This window comes from Candoia aspera, chromosome 2, assembly GCF_035149785.1.
Source record: "Candoia aspera isolate rCanAsp1 chromosome 2, rCanAsp1.hap2, whole genome shotgun sequence".
NCBI classification, from domain to species: domain Eukaryota; kingdom Metazoa; phylum Chordata; class Lepidosauria; order Squamata; family Boidae; genus Candoia; species Candoia aspera.
Window position 1 is genome coordinate 50111900 of NC_086154.1, and position 19924 is coordinate 50131823.

General features: G+C 37.3%; 1 protein-coding gene across 1 annotated transcript in view; it reads left to right on the forward strand.

The window, feature by feature from the left end:
* The window catches only part of DCP1A (decapping mRNA 1A), a 37706-nt gene extending 18356 nt beyond the window's left edge, over positions 1 to 19350 (forward strand). Inside the window, exons 6-10 of the mRNA XM_063291782.1 lie at positions 3087 to 3197; positions 4817 to 5569; positions 6122 to 6187; positions 6916 to 7131; positions 16381 to 19350. Of these exons, the coding sequence (XP_063147852.1) occupies positions 3087 to 3197; positions 4817 to 5569; positions 6122 to 6187; positions 6916 to 7131; positions 16381 to 16461 (1227 nt within the window). The 3' untranslated portion in view covers positions 16462 to 19350. The remainder of the gene's footprint in view (positions 1 to 3086; positions 3198 to 4816; positions 5570 to 6121; positions 6188 to 6915; positions 7132 to 16380) is intronic.
* The last annotated feature ends 574 nt before the right edge of the window (positions 19351 to 19924 follow it).

Below are 19924 nucleotides of genomic sequence, written 5' to 3' on the forward strand. Positions count from 1 at the left end.
GAAATGGATTTTTTTCTTTCTTAAGTTTAGGGTAGTTCTGTGGTTGGAATTGATTTTTTATTGTTTTTGAAAACTCACATAGAAGCTTTCATTAAACACTTGGGAAGAGCAGTGATTTGTTTGACACGTTGTGATAAGATGTAACTAGTTAATTCATATTTTGTATGAGGAAGTTGTGTGAAGCCAGCCACTTATAGTTTATTCATCACACCATGGTTAAACAAACCATGTGATGTGTGAATTCTGTCAAGGAGTTACGGACCTCTAACAACAGCTAACAACAACTGGGAGAATAACATCCAGAATCCATAGTGGCAGGAGCTTTATCAAGTTTTACAAAATTGCCATAATTTTCTGAGTTTAAAGAATTTTTCATCAGGCAAGATTGTTAAGTTAAAAAGAGAGAGAAGGGAAAAAGTGGATGAGTCTTGAAGTTGTATCTGTATATTTGTATAAAGTTACATTTTAAGTGATAGGGAGCCTTCAGATACTGTATGCAGATTGTATCATTTGGATACAGAGAACCATGACATTGTGGTAGGGCTATCCAAAAGCTTGCTGGAAAAAGAAATGAGCAGGTGTTTCCTCCATTTGGGGAAGTATAAATACAAACCAAAGTTAATACTGTTTAAGCTGTTATAGTAGCTTAGGAACTGGAAAGAATGCAGAGGAGAGTGACAAAGACAGTAAGGGGCTAAATCCTATGAAGAGCAGTTAAAAGAACTTAGTATGTTTAACCCAAAGAAGAAAAGCCTAAGGGGAGACGTGATAACAGTCTTCAGAGTACCTGAAGATCAGACAAGAAACAACAATTGGAAGCTTTACAGTGAGATACCCAAAGTTGAAATTAGAAGGAATTTCCTGACTATTAAACAGCAGAACAGCCTCCCTCCTGAAGTTGTGGGTGCTCTATCACTGACAGTTTAAAAAAAAAAAAAAAGCTTGGACAGCTATTTATTTATGATGGTATGAGGATTTCTGCACTGGGCAGAGGGTGGACTGTACTTCCAAGGTGGCTTCCAACTCCATGGTTCTATGAGTCTGTGAAAATTCAGTCAACACCAAATTGCATAGGATTATATGGCAACAAAAAGGAATGCAGTCTCAAATCTTTGTTGTCATTTTTGTGTGCAAGACTTCATTGTACACTATGCTAGGTACTCAGCTGTTCATATGGTATGCCTTTATGATGACATTAATGTGCTTCATGACATGAGTAGTGGCATCAAATCATATCCATGAAGGATGCCATATACAGTCAGGACCAGAAATACTGGAACAAGGATAACTGTTTTGGCATTTGGCCTCTGTACACCACCACACTGAAGTTGAAAAGAAACACACCCAGATGGGAGTGAAGTCAGGACTTTCAGCTGTAATTCAAGGGGTTTGACAAAAGTGGGGCACTAACCATTCAGGAAGTACAGCCAGTGGCATACACACACCCCCATCGTTGGTGGCTCATAAGTAATGGAACAAACCAACATCATTACAAACATAAGGATCGCCTTTAATACCTGGATGAAAATCCTTTGCAGTCAATGACTGCCTGAAGTCTGAAACCCATGGACATGACCCAATGCTGAGTTTCCTCCCTCGAGATGCTTTGTCAGGCCTTTACTGCAGCTGTCTTCAGCTGCTGCTTGTTTGTGGGTCTTTCTGCCTTCAGTCTTCTCTTCAGTAAGTGAAAAGCATGCTCTATTGGGCTGACTGACTTGGCCATTGAAGAACATCCCACTTCTTTGCCTTGAGAAACTCTTGGACAGCTTTTGTTGTATGTTTTGGGTCATTATCCATCTGCAATATGAAGCAGCGTCCTATCAGTTTGGCAGCACTTGGCTGAATCTGAGAAAGTATAGCCCTATACACTTCAGAATTCATCCTGCTGCTTTTATCAGCATTCAGGTCATCAATAAACACCAGTGACCCGGTTCCATTGGCAGCCATACATGCCAGTGCCATAACCCTGCCTCCACCATGCCTGACAGATGATGTGGTATGCTTTGGATCATGAGCTGTTCCTTTCCATTTCCATACTTTTCTCTTCCCATCATTCTGATGCAAGTTAATCTTGGTTTCATCAGTCCAAAGAATCTTACATATTCCAGAACTGGGCAGGCTTTTTTAGGTGTTTGCTGGCAAAGTCTAATCTGGCCTTTCTGTTCTTGAAGATTACCAGTGGTTTGCAACTTGTTGTGAAGCCTCTGTATTTACATTCACAAAGCTGTCTCTTGACTGTAGATGTTGACAACGACGTGCCTACCTCAAGAGCGTTCTTGACCTGGCTAGATGTTGTGAAAGGGTTCCTCTTCACTGTGAGCAGAATTCTGCGGTCATCCATTTTAGTTGTCTTCTGTGGTCTTCCAGGCCTTCTGCTGTTGCTGAGCTTGCCAGTTAATTCCTTCTTTTTCAGGATGTTCCAAACTGTTGTATTGACCACTCCCAGTGTTTTTGCTATCTCTTTGATGGGTTTATTTTGTTTTCTCAGCCTAATGATGGCCTCCTTCACTGGCATGGACACCTCTTTGGACCTCATGTTGAGAGTTCCAGTGAACAGCTACCAAATGCAAATGTAACACTCAGAACCACCTCCAGGCCTTTTATCTGCTTGATTGGTCATGGGGTACTCAGGGAACAGGCCACACCTGGCCATGCAGCTGCTTGTCAGCTGTTCGTTCCATTACTTATGAGCCACCAACGATGGGTGTGTGTGTATGCCACTGGCTGTACTTCCTGAATGGTTAGTGCCCCACTTTTGTCAAACCCCTTGAATTACAGCTGAAAGTCCTGACTTCATTCCCATCTGGTTGTGTTTCCTTTCAACTTCAGTGTGGTGGTGTACAGAGGCCAAATGCCAAAACAGTTACCGTTGTTTCAGTATTTCTGGTCCTGAGTGTAATTGTACAATGTAGGATGCCATATAATTGTATAGCTGGCCATTTATTCTGAGAGGGGGAAGAGAAAAAGAGAAGGCAAGGCAGGAAGCTTGCTGAGATCTGCTAAAGGTGTTACATGAATTGTAATTATCTCATTCAATCCGAACTGGAATTTTAAAAAATACATTCCTTCCCTTTTTATTTTTTTAGAATCAGAAGAGTGACTTAATTTTGAGGACACAAGAAAGTGGAAATCTTACAAAGACTGAAAATACAGAGACATCTGAATATGAATCACCGGTGTTACAAATCCAAGATCATGTATGTTAAAGTCAGATCCTAAAAGATTCACCTTTTTATCTTTATAAAATGCTATTGTAATTGGAAGTAATACTTTTGTCTTCATTCTAAATGTGGATGTCATCCACTGTATATATTGAAAGAAGAACTGATTTATACCTGCAGAATATCAGATAGTACATTTCTAGGTAGTATAAGGTTATGCAGTGGTTCCAGTTTTAAGGGAAAAGGTCCTTTCAAGCATGTGTGGACACTCATGTAGCAACCATGAGAGCCAGTTTGGTCTAGTGGTTAAGGCAATGGGCTAGAAACCAGGAGGCTGTGAGTTCTAGTCCCACCTTAGGTGTGAAAGCCAGCTGGGTGACCTTGGGCCAGTCACTCTCTCTTGGTCCAACTCACTTCACAGGGTGGTTGTTGTGGGGAAAACAGGAGGAGGAAGGAGTATTAGGTATGTTCCCCACCTTGAGTTATTTATAAAAATAATAAAGGCAGGATAAAAAAAAAAAAATATTTTCCTGGGATTGCATGGCTGCCCTCCACAGCAACAGCATAATCAGAGAAGTTACGGTTCAAGAAGTTGCTGGCAGATACTGCATGTACACATGTGCCCACTCCAAGCCCATCTCGAATCTGAAGTTCTGCACAATCTTGTTTGTTTGTTTGATCTACCACCTCAGTCCAAACAAACTGTAGGCAGGGTAAAAAACTGAAAGAAATTACTGGGTCATAATCATAATAGTAATCAAATTGTCACAATAACACTAATATGTTATGGGTTAATAATTAAACTTATTAATCATAAAACAAAATTATGACAAAAACTGGCAACAGAGATTAGTTAATGATTAATAAATGATAAAATTGGGTTGCAGGTTATAATAAATCAATCTTCCAGGACTACTTTATAAATTTTGCTGTCTAGTAGTTCTCTTAATGGAGAAAAAATGGTATCCAAGTTAACCTTGGAGAATCTACTAGAGATAAGCTTCAGAGCTGATTTGTGCTATTTGTACTAATGATGGGCAAATTTGTCCATTTTGGTTTACTTTACTGATGCTATGGTCTATTTCTGTACAAATTAAGAAAAAAATGCACATTTTCTTGTTTTTTTTAAAGTAGGCATTATACTGTGTTCTTTTTCTAGTGCTAAGCTTTTGGCAAACAGGTTTCCCTAATATTATGCATTTTAATGATAGTTTCTCCACTATACAGCTTTTTGCCTATATTTTTTTTAGTAAGCATTGTGTGCATTTTGGATTTACAAGTCTTAACATACAGTAATTGATTTTGGGATATTTTATGTATATATCTACATAAATATATGTAGTTGCACAATTAGGTTTTGGATTACATGTGTATGTATTTGTGAGTATACTATATGTGTGTGTATATTTGTGTGTGAGATAGATAGACAACACTAGGATCCAAGAATTAAGTGTTAGTGAAACAGGACTCCATCATGTTGGGGAAATGTGCTTCGTATAAATATAATAATACTTTTGCAGTACTAGATGACTCTGAAACAAACTTTTTTTTTTAAAAAAGTAGCACTTTGGCATTCATTTGTGTACAAGGAAGGAAGGAAAAGTGAGTGTGTGGATACGATATTAAACTAAGCTTCTAAACTCTTTTTTCCCCAGTCATGTCAGTCCATCCCTAAACATCTAACAGTGGAAGAATTATTTGGAACTTCATTACCAAAGGAACACTCCACAGCTCCCATTTCCAATCCAGAGAGGATAGAGAAAACTGATACCTCATGCAGAGAACACAATTTACTTTTACCCTTTTCATTTGAACAATCAACAGTGGTCCATCAGCCTCTGGGGAAGCTGGATGCTCCAAGCCTCAAAAATAACTCTTTGACTTTATTACCACAGGAATGTGTACCATCCGTACTAACTTCATCACCTTCAGTTTTACAACCTGAAGTAAATAAAGTTTCAAATTATAATGTACATTTAAGTCCTATCCTTAATTCGACCTTGGCAACAGAAGCACCTTGTGGCCCAATGCTGCAGAGTATCAATGCAAACAATAATGTAATGCAAGTTATGCAGCAGACTGCCAAGCAGATACCTTCACTTGTGAATCAACCATTGTGTGATATGAACCATGGTACACAAAATGTAAGTTCTGGTCAAAACCAATTCCTAACATCAATGACTTTGTCAAATACAGGAGATGCTTCAAATACATCACTTCCCAATGTAGATCTTCTTCAAAAACTCAGGTTGACACCACAACATGACCAAATGCAGCAATCTCTTAATAAACCCCCAGTAGCACCAAATGCTTCTCCTGCTATTAGCCAGCTGGCAACACCAGATTGTTTCAAGGAATCCCACATCAAGCAACAGGCTTTGACTGGTAAAGTCATTCATCCCTATCAGGTAGGTTATTTGTAGGTGAATAGACTTCTTGTGAAATCATTTGTAGGTCATTGCTGAAAGTAGTGGTTCTCATGGCATTAAGCTATGCTCTTTCTTGAGTCTGAAAATGCCATCATAATTTCTTCATTCTGGATGAGTGGTGCACTGCTCTTGACCTTCTGTATCAGCCACAAGTTCAGTTAATTAACGTGTTGTTCAGAGCTATAGAGTTACGTAACTTTGGAGCTGGGCTTTGGAAATTCTCATTAAACATTCTGATTCAATCAGAAAAACATGATTATAAAGACATGTACTATGTTATTGATAATACAACAAAATCAGTATTGATGACTTGGATGAAATAGCAAGTTGCTCTTTCTATATATACATTATATATATGCATGCACACACACACACATACAGTGTGTGTGTGTGTGTATATATATATATGAGATAAATCCATTGGATCAACATTATATAATATATGGTGTGGGTGGGGATTTCAGAATAGTGCTGTATTTTGCAGAGAAGAAATTGGACACAAAATGCTTTATTGTCATTTTAAATTTGTAGGTTACACAGCAAAATAAGGAGCCTGAAACATTTCCAAATCCTAAAGTTTTGTCAAAAGCAAGCCAAGTATGTATTAAAAACCATGCATTGCAACATTGCCTTCACGGAAAAACTCCTTCATTCATCCTCTCTTAATTAACTAATCAATTGAAGATGCAGCATACATGACTTATTTGGCAGCTTGGGTTTTTGCTGTTCTAAATAATATCTGATTCCATCAAAGATGATATGTTATAACTTTAGTAAATTCTATTAGAATAGTAATACATTTTTCCTGGACAGTTTCATATCTTGCTAGAATAAAAAAATGCTGTTTGTCTGCAGCTCATAAGAATTATTGCAGCTAGCTATACTCATTAACATTTCTACCTTAACACTTTGTATTGTTGCCTGAGCATATCTTAGTAACCATTTATTTATTTATAAGACTGAGTCTGTACTTTTTTTTTTTTTTACAATGAACCTAAGAAAATACAACACATTCATATTATGAATAGCAACATTATGGTCTTTAAACTAGAGCATCCAGTACATAAGAATAAAATTTGAATAATTTGGGGGGGGTGTCATTATTTAATTATTTCCTCAAAGAGGTTCTTTTAATCTTAATATCTTTAATTTTTGTCATGTACTTTTGGACCAGTCGCTTGACATTTTTCATTTTAATTGGGAATCTCTGCAACCTCTTTCTGTTCTGATAATAATGGAAGTAGTGGACTTGACATAGGAACTGGATTTATGCAATGTTCTTTGAAACAATAAATAAGCATTGTCAAAATCATTTTCTTTTTTAGGTTGCTTCTACACAGTTTGCTACAACTGCAACTACAATTGCACCTTCTGTCCTCCTTTCACCTAGTGTTTTTGAACAGTCCACTATGAAATCCTCTGAAATTGAAAACAAAGTTGGCTCATCTTCTCCTCTTACACTTGGTTCAGATGTTCAGACATTACCTCCAACAGTACTCAGTAGATCTCAGCTTCAACAAACTTTGATACATCTAATAAAGGTACAGTCACTATCTTAAGATAACAAGCAATACATAGAATCCATTGTTGATGGAGCTGCTTCCATAAATAGAAGGAGGAGGTGGTTTCCCTTGACTCCCAGAGAGGTAGATTTTTGGAAGTCCATGGAACAGGGAAAGTTACTTGCTTTTGGAAGCAGACAGCAGTCATAAATTCTTGATATGTTAATGCACTGTCTGCAAATTACTTTAAAATATAAGCTTCAACTGAAAAATGAATATTTTCAGTACTAAAACGATTAGTATCATAAAGAAATGTGCATAACTACATATAAGCCTTGCTGGATCAGATCTAGGCAGCCTTGTGGCCCATAGTAGTTAACCACTCAGTTTGTGTCCTCTAGTAAACAGTAATAAAATGTACATTGCCTACAATTATAGAGATAATATACTGTTTTCATGTCTGGTAGCTAATGATAGCATATCTCTGATAAACGTATCTTAATCTCTTTTAAAGCCAGAATGGCAACAACCACTGAATCAAATTCTGAATTAAATATACCCTATTGAAATAAGTTATTTTTATCTATTTTTAATCTTTTATCATTTTTTTGACCCCATATTCACTGATTATGAGAAAAGTCATTCCAAATTTTCTCCTCACTTTTTGTAAATTTGTACAAGTCTGTCATATCCCTCATTTTGTTATATGTTAAATGTTATATCCTTAATAATTTGCATTAATTTTCTGTGTTTCTTGGCAATTTTTCATTTGCATATAAATGAAAGTTAAAGACAACATGGCCACTGCTTCCCAATCAGTTCAACAGTGCTTTCATTTCAGTCTTGAGACTGGACATCCCTTATGATTTAAAAATTAGACATCTGTCCTCTAGTTGATTTCAGGACCAAGTGGTCTAAGACAAGTTGTTGTGTTTTGTATCTAAAGCATCTAAAACATTTTACCCTTTTTTATGACAATGGAACATGCATTTAACCAACTCATATGAGGGCAGTTGGATGTTTCTTGGATTTCATTTTAACATGAACTATTCAAAATCACCTTGAGTGGTTTTGTTAGAGAAGTAGCATGTTCCCAATACTGTTACTTGGGGCCTGATATTGTCAGCTACAATGATTGCGTAGATGACTCTGCTCCTTTTGAGATTTTTAATGTGATATTGTAGTTGCTTTAATATTTAGAGCAGCCCTGGCCCCAGTGTGCCCTTTCCTGTTATATGCCAGCATTTCTATTCTTGTTCAAATGGAGTTTGCTCCTTTGGTAGTGACCTGTTTCCAATGCTTTGTAAAGATTCTTACACCATTGTTTCAACCATGCACTGAGATTCCTCAGTCTCACTTACTAGTTGGACCAGCTAGCATTCTGGGAACGCTGCTTAGGAGGTTGAAACATAGGCCATCTCTCTAACAACTTTACTTTGGCTTCCAACATTTCACAACTATGTTTCCTTGTGTCATTACTGCTGATGTGTAGCACACCCAGTGTCTTTGTTACTGTGCTTATTAATCCACTGAGAGTAAGTTATCTTTGTGATTCACATGTCTTCCAATAGATCTCAATCTACTTATGCCCAATCTTGATCTTCTAAGGTATCTAGGCAGTGAATTCCATCTGCAGCTTTCCCACCATGCAAACGATTCCACATATCTTTAATGCTGTGGTGCACCATGAGTGGGTTATTGTTAGTTTGGATAAGCAACAACATTTCTTTCTAAAGGAAGTACTGATTTATATGTCCTATATTGGGCAGGTTTTTTAGTACCCCGAACTGTGCATTGGCCATTATCTGTTGGAATGTTAATGTCTAATGATACAATCAGTGATGGAAATTATTGATAATAAACCAATTTTAGCCACAAATGAATGGGTGCTTCTACTCAAGAATGCTGCTCCAGTTCAAAAGTAGCTCTGGATTTATATAATCCCAGGACATAAGCTGATTTGTGGTATCTTTGATACTGTAGTAAAACTATCCTTTCCTAAGATGCAGCAGCTCTGTAAAGCTTATGGGTGATGCATTTTCTCATTTGCAGAAACTTCTATCTCATATCTCCTGGGGTTCAGATCTTTCAAGGGAAGAGGAAGGAACACCTTTTTAACCTTCCTCTTAGGAAATGCTGGGATTTTTTGTGCATGTGGCCAAATTCATATCAAAAAAAATATAGTGATATAAATAGAGGAATTCCAGCCATTTTTAATTTTAAAAAACTTTTTGTATCAACTTGGATTCAAGAGATTTTTGTTACAGCAGGAGCTGCAGGCAGAGCAGTTATTAAACAATATTGTTTGATTCTTATCCTCAGTGTTTCTTGGTCAGCAGGTTTGAAAACAATTATGGATCATTTTCCAACTGCTTTTGAGAAATTGGGGCAATAGAAATGGTGGCATTATGGAAGTCTCCAAAGTGGATGAGCTGATGATATTCAAACAAGAATTATTTGTTTAAGGCAGAATGAGTAAATGCATGCAACTTGGAATTAGCACGAGGAGATTCTGTGGGTATACTGTGACACTGTTCCACAGTAGATTGCTAAGGATATTAAGACTGACCATTATTTAAATTATTCCAACCCTGGACTTTCTGTTTGATTCAGGAATGTTTAGGTTTCATTTGCCCCAAATGATGCTGGAGCAGAATGGCTGGTGATCAGAATTGCTTATTATACTTACCAGTGTTAGCTCAAGTCATTTATTACACAGAATTTCTTTGAAAAAGTTTTTGCTCTGGACATATATTCTGAAAGGGTTGTGCATACAGATGTTCTTGACTTGTGAATAGTCCAGGTCATTTATAAGCAGGTGGAAGAATGAAATGTCACCTATATTTTTAGGAGAAACTGCACCTCTTTAACACCCTTTAGAATGTATCTAAATAGCAAGTTTAAAAGGAAGGGTGGGAAAAAAGCCTCCTGAAAGAGCAACAAAGGTATTTGACTAACAATTCTGTTGTTCATTCCCAACAATCTATTTTGAAATATTTAACAATGCATTTAGCTCAAGGTTGTTGTCACTCTCAGTTTTAAAGCCAAAACCAAATTAAGTGATTTATAAAGTTTAAAATTATTCTCTATTCTTTGTCTTATATTTATAAACTTCATAATTTATTTTTAAAGCAGCTTTGAAAATATGTCAATGTAGTAAATTAGAAATTAAGTTCTTATGCTTGGTTTTGTACTAAGATTATTTATTTATTTATATGTGTGACTCGATTTATATGGCCACCCATCTCACAAATGTGACTCAGGGCAGCTGACAAAGATTTAAAAATACAATATAATTACAATATAAAAAATACATTTCACAACCAACTTAAACACAAAGTTGCTGTCAAAGACACTAATAATGTCTCTCCCAACTCCCATCCCAAGGGAAAACAGCCAGGTCTTCAAGGCTTTCTGAAAGGTGAGCAGAATCAGGGCCAGCCAAATCTCAAGTGGTATGGTGTTCCAAAGGGCAGGTACAACTGTGGAAAAGGCATACTTCTGGGGTCCTATTATCTGACCATCCCCGATCGACAGCATGCCCCTCTTGCTTAACCTAATGGGAAGGGTAGAAACAGTGGGAGTGAGGTTGTCCCCTCAGATACCCTGGCCCCATGACTTTACATGTAATAACAAGCATCTTGAATTGCACCTGGAAACAAATTGGGAGCCAGTGCAGCTCACGGAGGAAAGATGTAACATGGGCATAATGAGGCATACCCATAATTAGTCATACTGCTGCATTCTGGACAAATTGAAGCTTCCAGATGTTTTAAAGATGTGCATTCCAGATGTGCATTTCAGTAGTCCATTCAGAAGGTGGTCAAAGCTTAAGTGACCGTGCACAGTGCCTCTGATCCAGGAAGGGGTGTAATTGGTACAGAACACAAAGCTATGCAAAGGCCCACCTGCACATGGCTACCTATAGTTTGAACAGGAGCCTTGAGTCCAGGAGAACCCACAAATTGTATACCAGTTCTGTCTGGGGTAGTGCAACCCCATCCAGAACTAAAGTTGGAAAACACTAGACCCAGGAGGCCCCTAAAATTCCTTGCTAGGGTTGAGCCAGAGTCTGTTCTTCCCCATCCAGATTCCCACGGCCTCCAGGCACTGAGACAGAACCTCCAGAGCATTACTTGGCCAGGCAGGAGCAAAGATATATTGCAGAGTGTCATCAGCAAATTGATGATGCCTCCAGTAGCTTCATGTAGATGTTAAACAGGAACAGAGAGAGAGTCGAGCTCTGAGGCACCCCACACAAGAGGGGTCTTGGGGCAGACGTCTCCTCCACATCAACACCGACTGGAACTGACCTTAGAGGAAGGAGGAGAACCAGAATAACACTGCCTCCAACTCCTAACCCCCAGAGCCAGTCCAGAAGGATACCATGGTCGATGATACTGAAAGCCACTGAAAGATCGAGGAGAGCAAGGATGCATGCACTACCTCCATCCATTCCCCCCATAAGTCATCTCCAACTGCCACCCATGCCGTTTCAGTCCCATACCCAGCCTGAAACCCAACTGGAAGGGGTCCAGATGATCCAGAATTGTTTTGTCCTCTTTGTCATCAATATGATACCAAAGGTTTGTGCTACATTACTACATTCTAGTTCTTTTTACACTGATATTGGCAAACTTTACCTACAGATTTAAAAATTGCAAGCCTCAGAAACACAGTACCTCAGTAATAAGATTGAAATGGTCCCATATTAGCTCATATAATCAATTTTGTGGCCTGTAGTTTGTTTTGTGCACAGCCTGCTGTTTCTTTTTTCCTTCAGGACCGCTAGTGAAACAAACTTGCTGACTTGAAGGGAGAAAAATTCTGTGAACAGGCTGAACTTTCAGCAATTTACATTGTAATTAAAGTAGTCATATTTTCAGATTCCTGTTAGTCATTTTGAGGATGTACTTTGCATTGCTTTAATTGAGATTTAGACTGCTTGTCTGATGTGTTGTGTACCTTTTTTTGTTCATCAAAAACCTACTTTTTTGACAATCAAGGCCCATGGAAAAACAAAATAATTTCTGTGTATTTTTGTGTTCTCTGTTTTGGCTTAGCATTCTCAGTCTAGGATATACAAGGTTATTTTTTCCAAGGGTTAATTATGAATATGAATAATTGAGGAAATATTTATTGTTGAAGCTTAATTATAATGCAGCAAAAATGGCAGGGTACAGACAAAATACTAGGGTGAATAGATGGTTTCACTGGATGTAACAGAACTCAATGGATCTAGGGTACAGTAACCAGAATGAAAAAACATTGTGTATGTTAAATAAACCCAGTCAGGATTATAACTCAAAACACATAGATTGAGCAGATATAAAATGGGCCAAATGTAAGAAGGTGAAATCAAATATATGCAGGCAGGTTTTATTTAATTTCCACATGATTTGGAATGGACATCTAAAGGAAGCAGAGTCTTGTCAGTTACACTCCCCTAGTCAGTTACTCTTCAGGTTTCTGGGCATTTTGGCTTGGAATTCTTTGAGTTGTAATCCCAGTGCATCTAAAGATTACCAGGTTAGAAAAAATATCAAAATACTGGTAGCCTTTAAAAGGTCAGCCTGTGTGAATGCATGATAGTCAGTGTACAAACTGTAATCTGTAGTCCAAAATATCTGTTAAAATCTTAGTATCCATATTTATCAAGGAAATTGTTCTAATTATTAGAATTTATAGTGGGATCCTGGCCTGGCTTGGTAATATTTGTGTTATATTGGTAATATTTGTAACTAAAGAGTAGGAATTTATTTGAGAAAGCTTCGCTTTATACATATATTAAAAATTAGGTAAGAACAAAATGATCCATCTCTAGAGACGGAACATTCTAGGGAGCTCTCAAATATTCAATTTGTTCTCTAGACAAATCTGGCCATTCTGGGGAGGTCCAACTTTTTTTTTTTTTTTTTTTTTAAATCTTCTGGAATAGGAATTTAATATGACCCAACCTAGAATACCATGAACTTTCTTCTGGAAAACTATCAAGCTGCCCTCCCTCCCCTGAAATGGCTAATCAGTGTAATCCAGATGAAGTACATAATGGATGTACCTAATCAAACCCCCATATGCTTTATATATCAATCTGTTGAAAAATCATCAGGGCCTGAATCCTGGATTGACAAATTTGTTTGTAGTGACAGTTACCTGAACAAAAGAGATGGATTAAGTTTAGCGATATGGTGCTATGATAACTGTGGTTACCATGTGTTCTGGAAAAAAAATACATTGATGATGAATTGGTATTATAAAAAAAATTGGTTATTATAGATCTAAAATCTGTATATGCTTTTCCATGTGTATTCCAGATAGATATTTGGTCTGAATCTGAAGGCCAATAACTTCTCTCCTCCTTCCTATGGTAGTATTGTTGTCTGGAATGATGTACTAAATTTTCTATTTTGGAAGCATTTAGCAGAGACCAAATATCTGCATTGCTCAGGTGGATAAATCTTCCTCTAAGTATTTAAATTTAACTAACTGTTGCTTCTTTATATAAGTAGCAGACGAAATAACTGGACCTCGAACAGTATTTGCATTTGGTAGTGTCTCATATGAAAGATAATAATAGCCAAGTCCCTATACAGTTTCCTGTTCCATTGCCTAAATAAAATATTTAAACATTCTAAAATGTGTGTTTAAAGTTTTGCCAAATAAATATCACAGAAGTATAGACTGAAATTGTAAAAACATGTATGTGGCTTGTTTTAATTTTAGATACTGCATAACATCAGGAATTAATCTAAGTGAAAATTTCATTTTGGGAAGGATTAACAGAATTCAGAAGTTCTTTAAATCTTGCAAAATATCATTAATCTAAGAATATAATTTGGGTGATGAGTTATGATCTAAAAATGGATCTAAAGCTTGATTTTGATTTAACTATGATGGCCTTCTGATCAGGTATACAGGATATGGAAACAATTATGCATTTGCTCTAGCTAGACTCACTGGTTGGGCATTATAGATTCAGGAATGCTAATTAACAGTGTTCTTTTTCTGTATTTCTTTTTCAACCATCAGCTTAGAAAATCTACTAATCAAAATCACACCATATCTTGTACACTTAGAATCACCTCTTACATAGACTGTCCCCACTCGTGCTTTTTGTAAAAGCTGTTTACCTTTAGGACAAACACAAGTTTTCAGGGAAAAAAACTATGACCACCTTCTAAAACTTGACTAATAACCAGAGACCCCAACCTTTCAACATTTCATGTTATAAAGGAGATCACCATTAAATATAATTAATAGTAGAAACAGTAAACAAGAAAAAAGACATAGACTTTATTCCTTTGAGTATATACAATCATTAATATTGTTTTATTTTTGAATTTTGCATTTTGTATCATGTTAGCTAAATTGATAATTCTGTGACTGGGAAGGAAAGATATAGTTTGAACAAATAAATAGTCTATCTATCAAATTTGTCACCGCCCATCTCCACTGAATGGAGGGACTCTGGGCAGTTCACAGTATAAAACAATAACTATACAATAAAATTCCGATATAAAAACAGGCTAAAATAATTTTAAAAACTACCTAATATAATAAAATCCCGATGGCTATGATCTCATTCAATCCTTGCGTAAGAGGGGCACTTCAAGGCACTAGCCAACCCCAAGTATGATTGTTCTCCTCCCTGCCCCAAGCCCGATGGCAGAGCCAGGTCTTCAATTCCCTCTGGAAGGCTAGGAGCGATGGGGCTAATCTCACCTCCAGGGGCAAGATGTTCCAGAGGGCGGGTGCTACTGCAGAGAAGGCCCGCCTCCTAGACCCCGCCAGATGGAATTCTCTTATTGACGGGGTCTGCAGCATGCCCTCTCTACATGACCGGGTGGGACGGGCTGATGAAGCAGGGATGAGGCGGTCCCTCAGGTAACCCGGTCCCATGCCATGTAGGGCTTTAAAGGTGATAACCAACACCTTGAATTGGACCCGGAAGCAAACTGGTATTCAGTGCAGCTCGCGTAGTAGAGGTGTTATGTGCACTGATCTCGGGGCACCAAAAATAAACCGCATGGCTGCGTTCTGGACCAGCTGTAGCCCCTTTACCTGGGGCTACCCTTCAAGGGTAGCCCCAGGTAAAGCGCATTGCAATAGTCTATATGGGAGATAACAAGGGCATGAGTGGCTGTCCGAAGGGCCTCCCAATCCAGGAAAGGGCATAACTGGTGCACAACATGCAGCTGTGCAAAGGCCCTCCTGGCCACGGCTGCCACCTGCTCTTCAAGCAGGAGCCGTGAGTCCACAAGGACCCCCAAGTTACGCACCGGGTCTGTCTGGGACAGTGCAACCCCATCCAGAACCAAAGATGACAAAGTCCCGGAAATGGCAGAGCCCTTAACCCACAGCCACTCCGTCTTACCAGGGTTCAGCTGAAGCCTGTTGTTCCCCATCCAGACCACCACAGCCCCCAGACACTCAGAGTGGGTGGTGACAGCATCACTTACTTCACCTGGGATGGAGATATACAATTGAGTATCGTCAGCATACTGATGATACCTCATCCCATGGTGACGGATGATCTCACCCAATGGTTTCATGTAGATGTTAAATAGGAGAGGAGAGAGAACCGAACCCTGCAGCACCCCACAAAGGAGGGGTCGAGGGTCGGATCTCTCACCCCTTATCACCACCGACTGGGGCCAGCCCTGGAGGAAGGAGGTGAGCCAGCTCAGAACCACGCCACCTTCCCCCAACTCCCTGAGCCGACCCAAAGGGATACCATGGTCGATGGTATCGAAAGCATGTATTTTGATGGGCAACCTTTTACTGCTGCAGATGAATTGGATTTAATATTCTGCATGTGCTTGCATAGGCCACTGCTGTTTCATAACTCATTTCAGTTTCATTCACTAGATTTTGTTTATTTGTTGTACAAACTACTGTATTGTCCAAGTGCAAGTTAAACATTCGCACTTCTTCTACAGAATTTTTATGACTAGTGTAACATTGATGCAATTCAAGTAATGTGTATGATTTCCAAACATGTAATCTACCTGTGCTGAATTTGTAAGCTCTCCTGTTCATTTGGTTGAAAGATGGGTCTTGTGCCTCTGTCCTAGAATCTAGTCCTGACAGCATTGCTATGTATCATTGCCGGCAAAAGCTTTGTTCTTGTTCCTTTCTTCAATTCCCTGAACACCTGATTTTTTCAAGGTTAGCCTCTTCATTAAATGTGCTTCCTGGACCCACCAGTGCAAATATGTATTTATTTACAAGTGATATTATGAAGTATTTATCTCATTGGCCTGATCATATTCTATTTTTTTCTCTCAGAATGATGCACATTTTCTTAGTACTCTACATGAAGTCTATTTACAAGTCTTGACCAAGGATACTGATAGCATCAAGCTATAACTGCAGCGAATTGAATTCTACTGACCACCTATCTGCTTCAGAAACATTATGCCTCTTCTGTACAACTCTTACATTTTAAAGACTTTTTTTGAGTTCTTGAAGTCTTTTTAAGCCTCCAAGAAATACTGTTCCTTAGAAATATTGTAAAAATAATGTTCTAAGAAGTGGTGTAGGTTTCACTGTGACCAGTCACCAGCAGGATTTTATTTCTGTATGGGGAACATGGTCTTATGTTTAACAGCACATTTTTCTTATTGTTTTAAGCAATGTCAAATATTTGGTCTAATTCTTCTTTACCATACACACCCTGAATGATCAGGGCGAGTAGATGAAGAATAGCAACAGTTGTGAAACCAGCTTTGAATTTAAGGAGCCATGGAAGAGCTTAAGAGGATAATTCTAAGGCTTTGTGAAGAAATGGACATGCAGTATAACATTTCTGCTTTTAGCCTTAATATAACAACTGGATGACCTCTGGGTCTTATCAACCACAAATTGGCTCCTCTATATGCAGAATACATATTCAGTTTTACTAGCGTATATGAAAAAACTAATCATCAAGTTTCCCTTGAACAATACATTCAGTGTATTTTGTCAGAGAGATATATTTTTTAAAAGAACATTTTTAAAAATTATTTCAGTAGAATTTCATTTTTTTTCCCCCTATCCAGGTCAAATGCCAATTTCGGTATAGATTTTCCTGTAGAAAGGATGAAGTGTTTCTAGAGAAGCTGTTGTTCAGTTATTGTTTGGTATAGAATTAAGAACTGTCCCTCAACTTGCATTATATACTGCTGTAAAGATCAAACTTCTTCCCAAAATAAGTCAGAATCTGATCTCTGTTTTATATGCTGCTATTGGTCTCTTTGTGATTTCTATTTATTTCATTCTGGCATGTTATAGTAGCTAGCAATACTTCAGTGATAACATATACTCAATTTACTCAAGCAATAGCAATGTAAAGGACAACATTTTTAAAATTATGTCTTTGTTTTATATTGTGAATAGTAATTTTGTAATCAGTTTAGCCGTTCAAGTTGCACTGCTTATTTTTCAAAGCATGGTTGAAATGGAGGAAGAGCCTAGTCTTTGCTCTCTATGTAACAGTATATTTCTGTGTAAGCCATTAAAAAAGGTAGGGCTGGCAAAAAAGTATAACCTACGATAGATGCCCCATTGTTTTAAGAGAATCTGTGACGAAGTTCTGGATTAAATCTTACTGGTCACTCTCAAAGTTTAAATGTGATAATGAAGATGGCATCATTATCCAATTGATATTTCTAATTCATCAATGAAGTTTTGATTATTGTGACTCCATCACAAATCATTGTTTTTGATATAAACAGTGTTGATTTTTTTTTTAACCAATCAATATGTATACATAGACTTTGAGTGATTTTAGGTGGAAGTTTTTATGTTTAGCAAACTGCCTTCTGAAAGAACCTCTTCAGCCTTTGAAAGTGTTTCTAATAACATAGTATTTTATATCTGTTATATGTACAAAATTCAGGGAAATATGTGAGTAGTGACACACATATTTGACAGGCTTTAATAGTGAAACTCAAAAGCATCTTTTCAGGCTTCGTAGACTTTTATAGAAAACCAGAGTGCTCTCTGCTTGTACACTGGATCTGTTGTGGCACACCCATGTATATATACCAACAAAAGGTTTGCTTTAGTGCAGCATTCTTCCATATATATTTACATGATTATATTATCAGGCTATTGAAACTGAATTTTGTTACCATGTTTTGTTTATGGACAACAAAGACATACACAGTCATGAATTATTGCAAAAAAAAAAAAATCCTCAGCCATAAATGTGAGATTGACAGTGATGAAGCATATGAAGTATGATAACAGTGAATGCAGGTATTATATTAAAGATATATAGAAAAAGGTTCCCTGACATTGAATGTACATTAAGTTCCTCTGTCTTCAGGAATTAATGAGAAAGGGAATATTGCATTAAACATCCAGGTATGTTTGTTCCAATACACTTTTTACTCTTTTACTATTTTGTATTGTAAAAACAGTATGAAAGTTAGTACCTGGCAGATTAGAATTCTCAATCTTTAGGAAGTATATAAGCATTGCAAAATAATTCTGTTTCCAAAGAGAATGTCCTTAATTAGATGGTAGAACGAAAGCTTAGTGATTTTTGACACTTTTGCATTGATGCTGAATCCTACGCACATCAGTGTTGCATTGTAATATGTAGCAGGCCCAAGCTGGGAGAACGGGGCGTACCATGTAATACAAAGCACTGTTAGCAGCATTCATTGTTATCACACTAGTGCTCTTATTGCTTGTGGTCATGTGACAAAAAATGAAACACTTTTTAAGAATTGCTTTGACAAACTCAACTGCAGAGTAAAATCACAAATGTTTACAAAATGTGGAATCACTGGACAGCTTTAGCCTGATTACCTAAATTTTTAGTACAGGTTTCACTTTATAACCTCTCTAATTGTTCTCTGCATGCATCAGTAACGAATGCTTAAATAACCAATTTAGGTTATTAATTTTAATTTTTCTCCTGGCAAAGTATCTCTTGAAAGTAGCTCATATTTTAGACTATATTCCAAAATGAATATACATTATCTAAGCATGTATTTTTCCACTGCCTATATGCAACTTCTAAAAAAGTTTAATATTTATCTAAAGTGGCTTTCAAATATGCAGCTTATTGAAGACCTGATCGTTGTTTTGTAGGTAAAGATATTGTCTTTGAATTGTGCCTAATAACTATACATTTGTGACACACTTTACAGCATCTAAATATTCTGCAAAGGCCTAAGGCACAATGTGACATAGAAAAGCAGTTTGTATTTTCAGTCTTGAAATAGAACTTATATTTCAAACTGATTAAATTTTAATTTTTTCCTATATCTGTTTGCTTGGGTCTATTGCATTCCCAGAACTTACTAATACCATGTGTTAACAAGGGTATAATTATTAAGGAACTTTCAGTAAAAGTATTTAATGTGGAGTGTTTGGCACAAACAACACAAAACCAAAAAAAAAAAAAAAAAAGCCCACAAAAAAATAGCAATCTCTTCTTAGCTATTTAGTTGCTTTTAAACATATATTAAAAAGAGGAAAGTGTGCAATATATGTATTTCACCTCAGTTTTTGACATATTTGCAAAAACGTTAAGATGCAATATCTTCACCTTCAGTGGGGAAAAATTGCAATAATCTTCCCCTTCTAGTTTGCTTTTGTACCAATAGCAGGTCTTTGTTTAAAATCCATACTATATTCAATATGTGGGCTTACTACTTTAATTTGCAATCCCATGCTTATTGTGAGTTTGAGGAGCTTCAGATCTTTATGATCTTAGTAACATTTGGGAAATCATTGGGCATAATAGTATCCCAGTGGTGCAGCACCTACACCTGAAGAATTGCAATAAACAAAATATGACCTCAGTTTGCTAGGTCTTGGACATATAGAAAACACT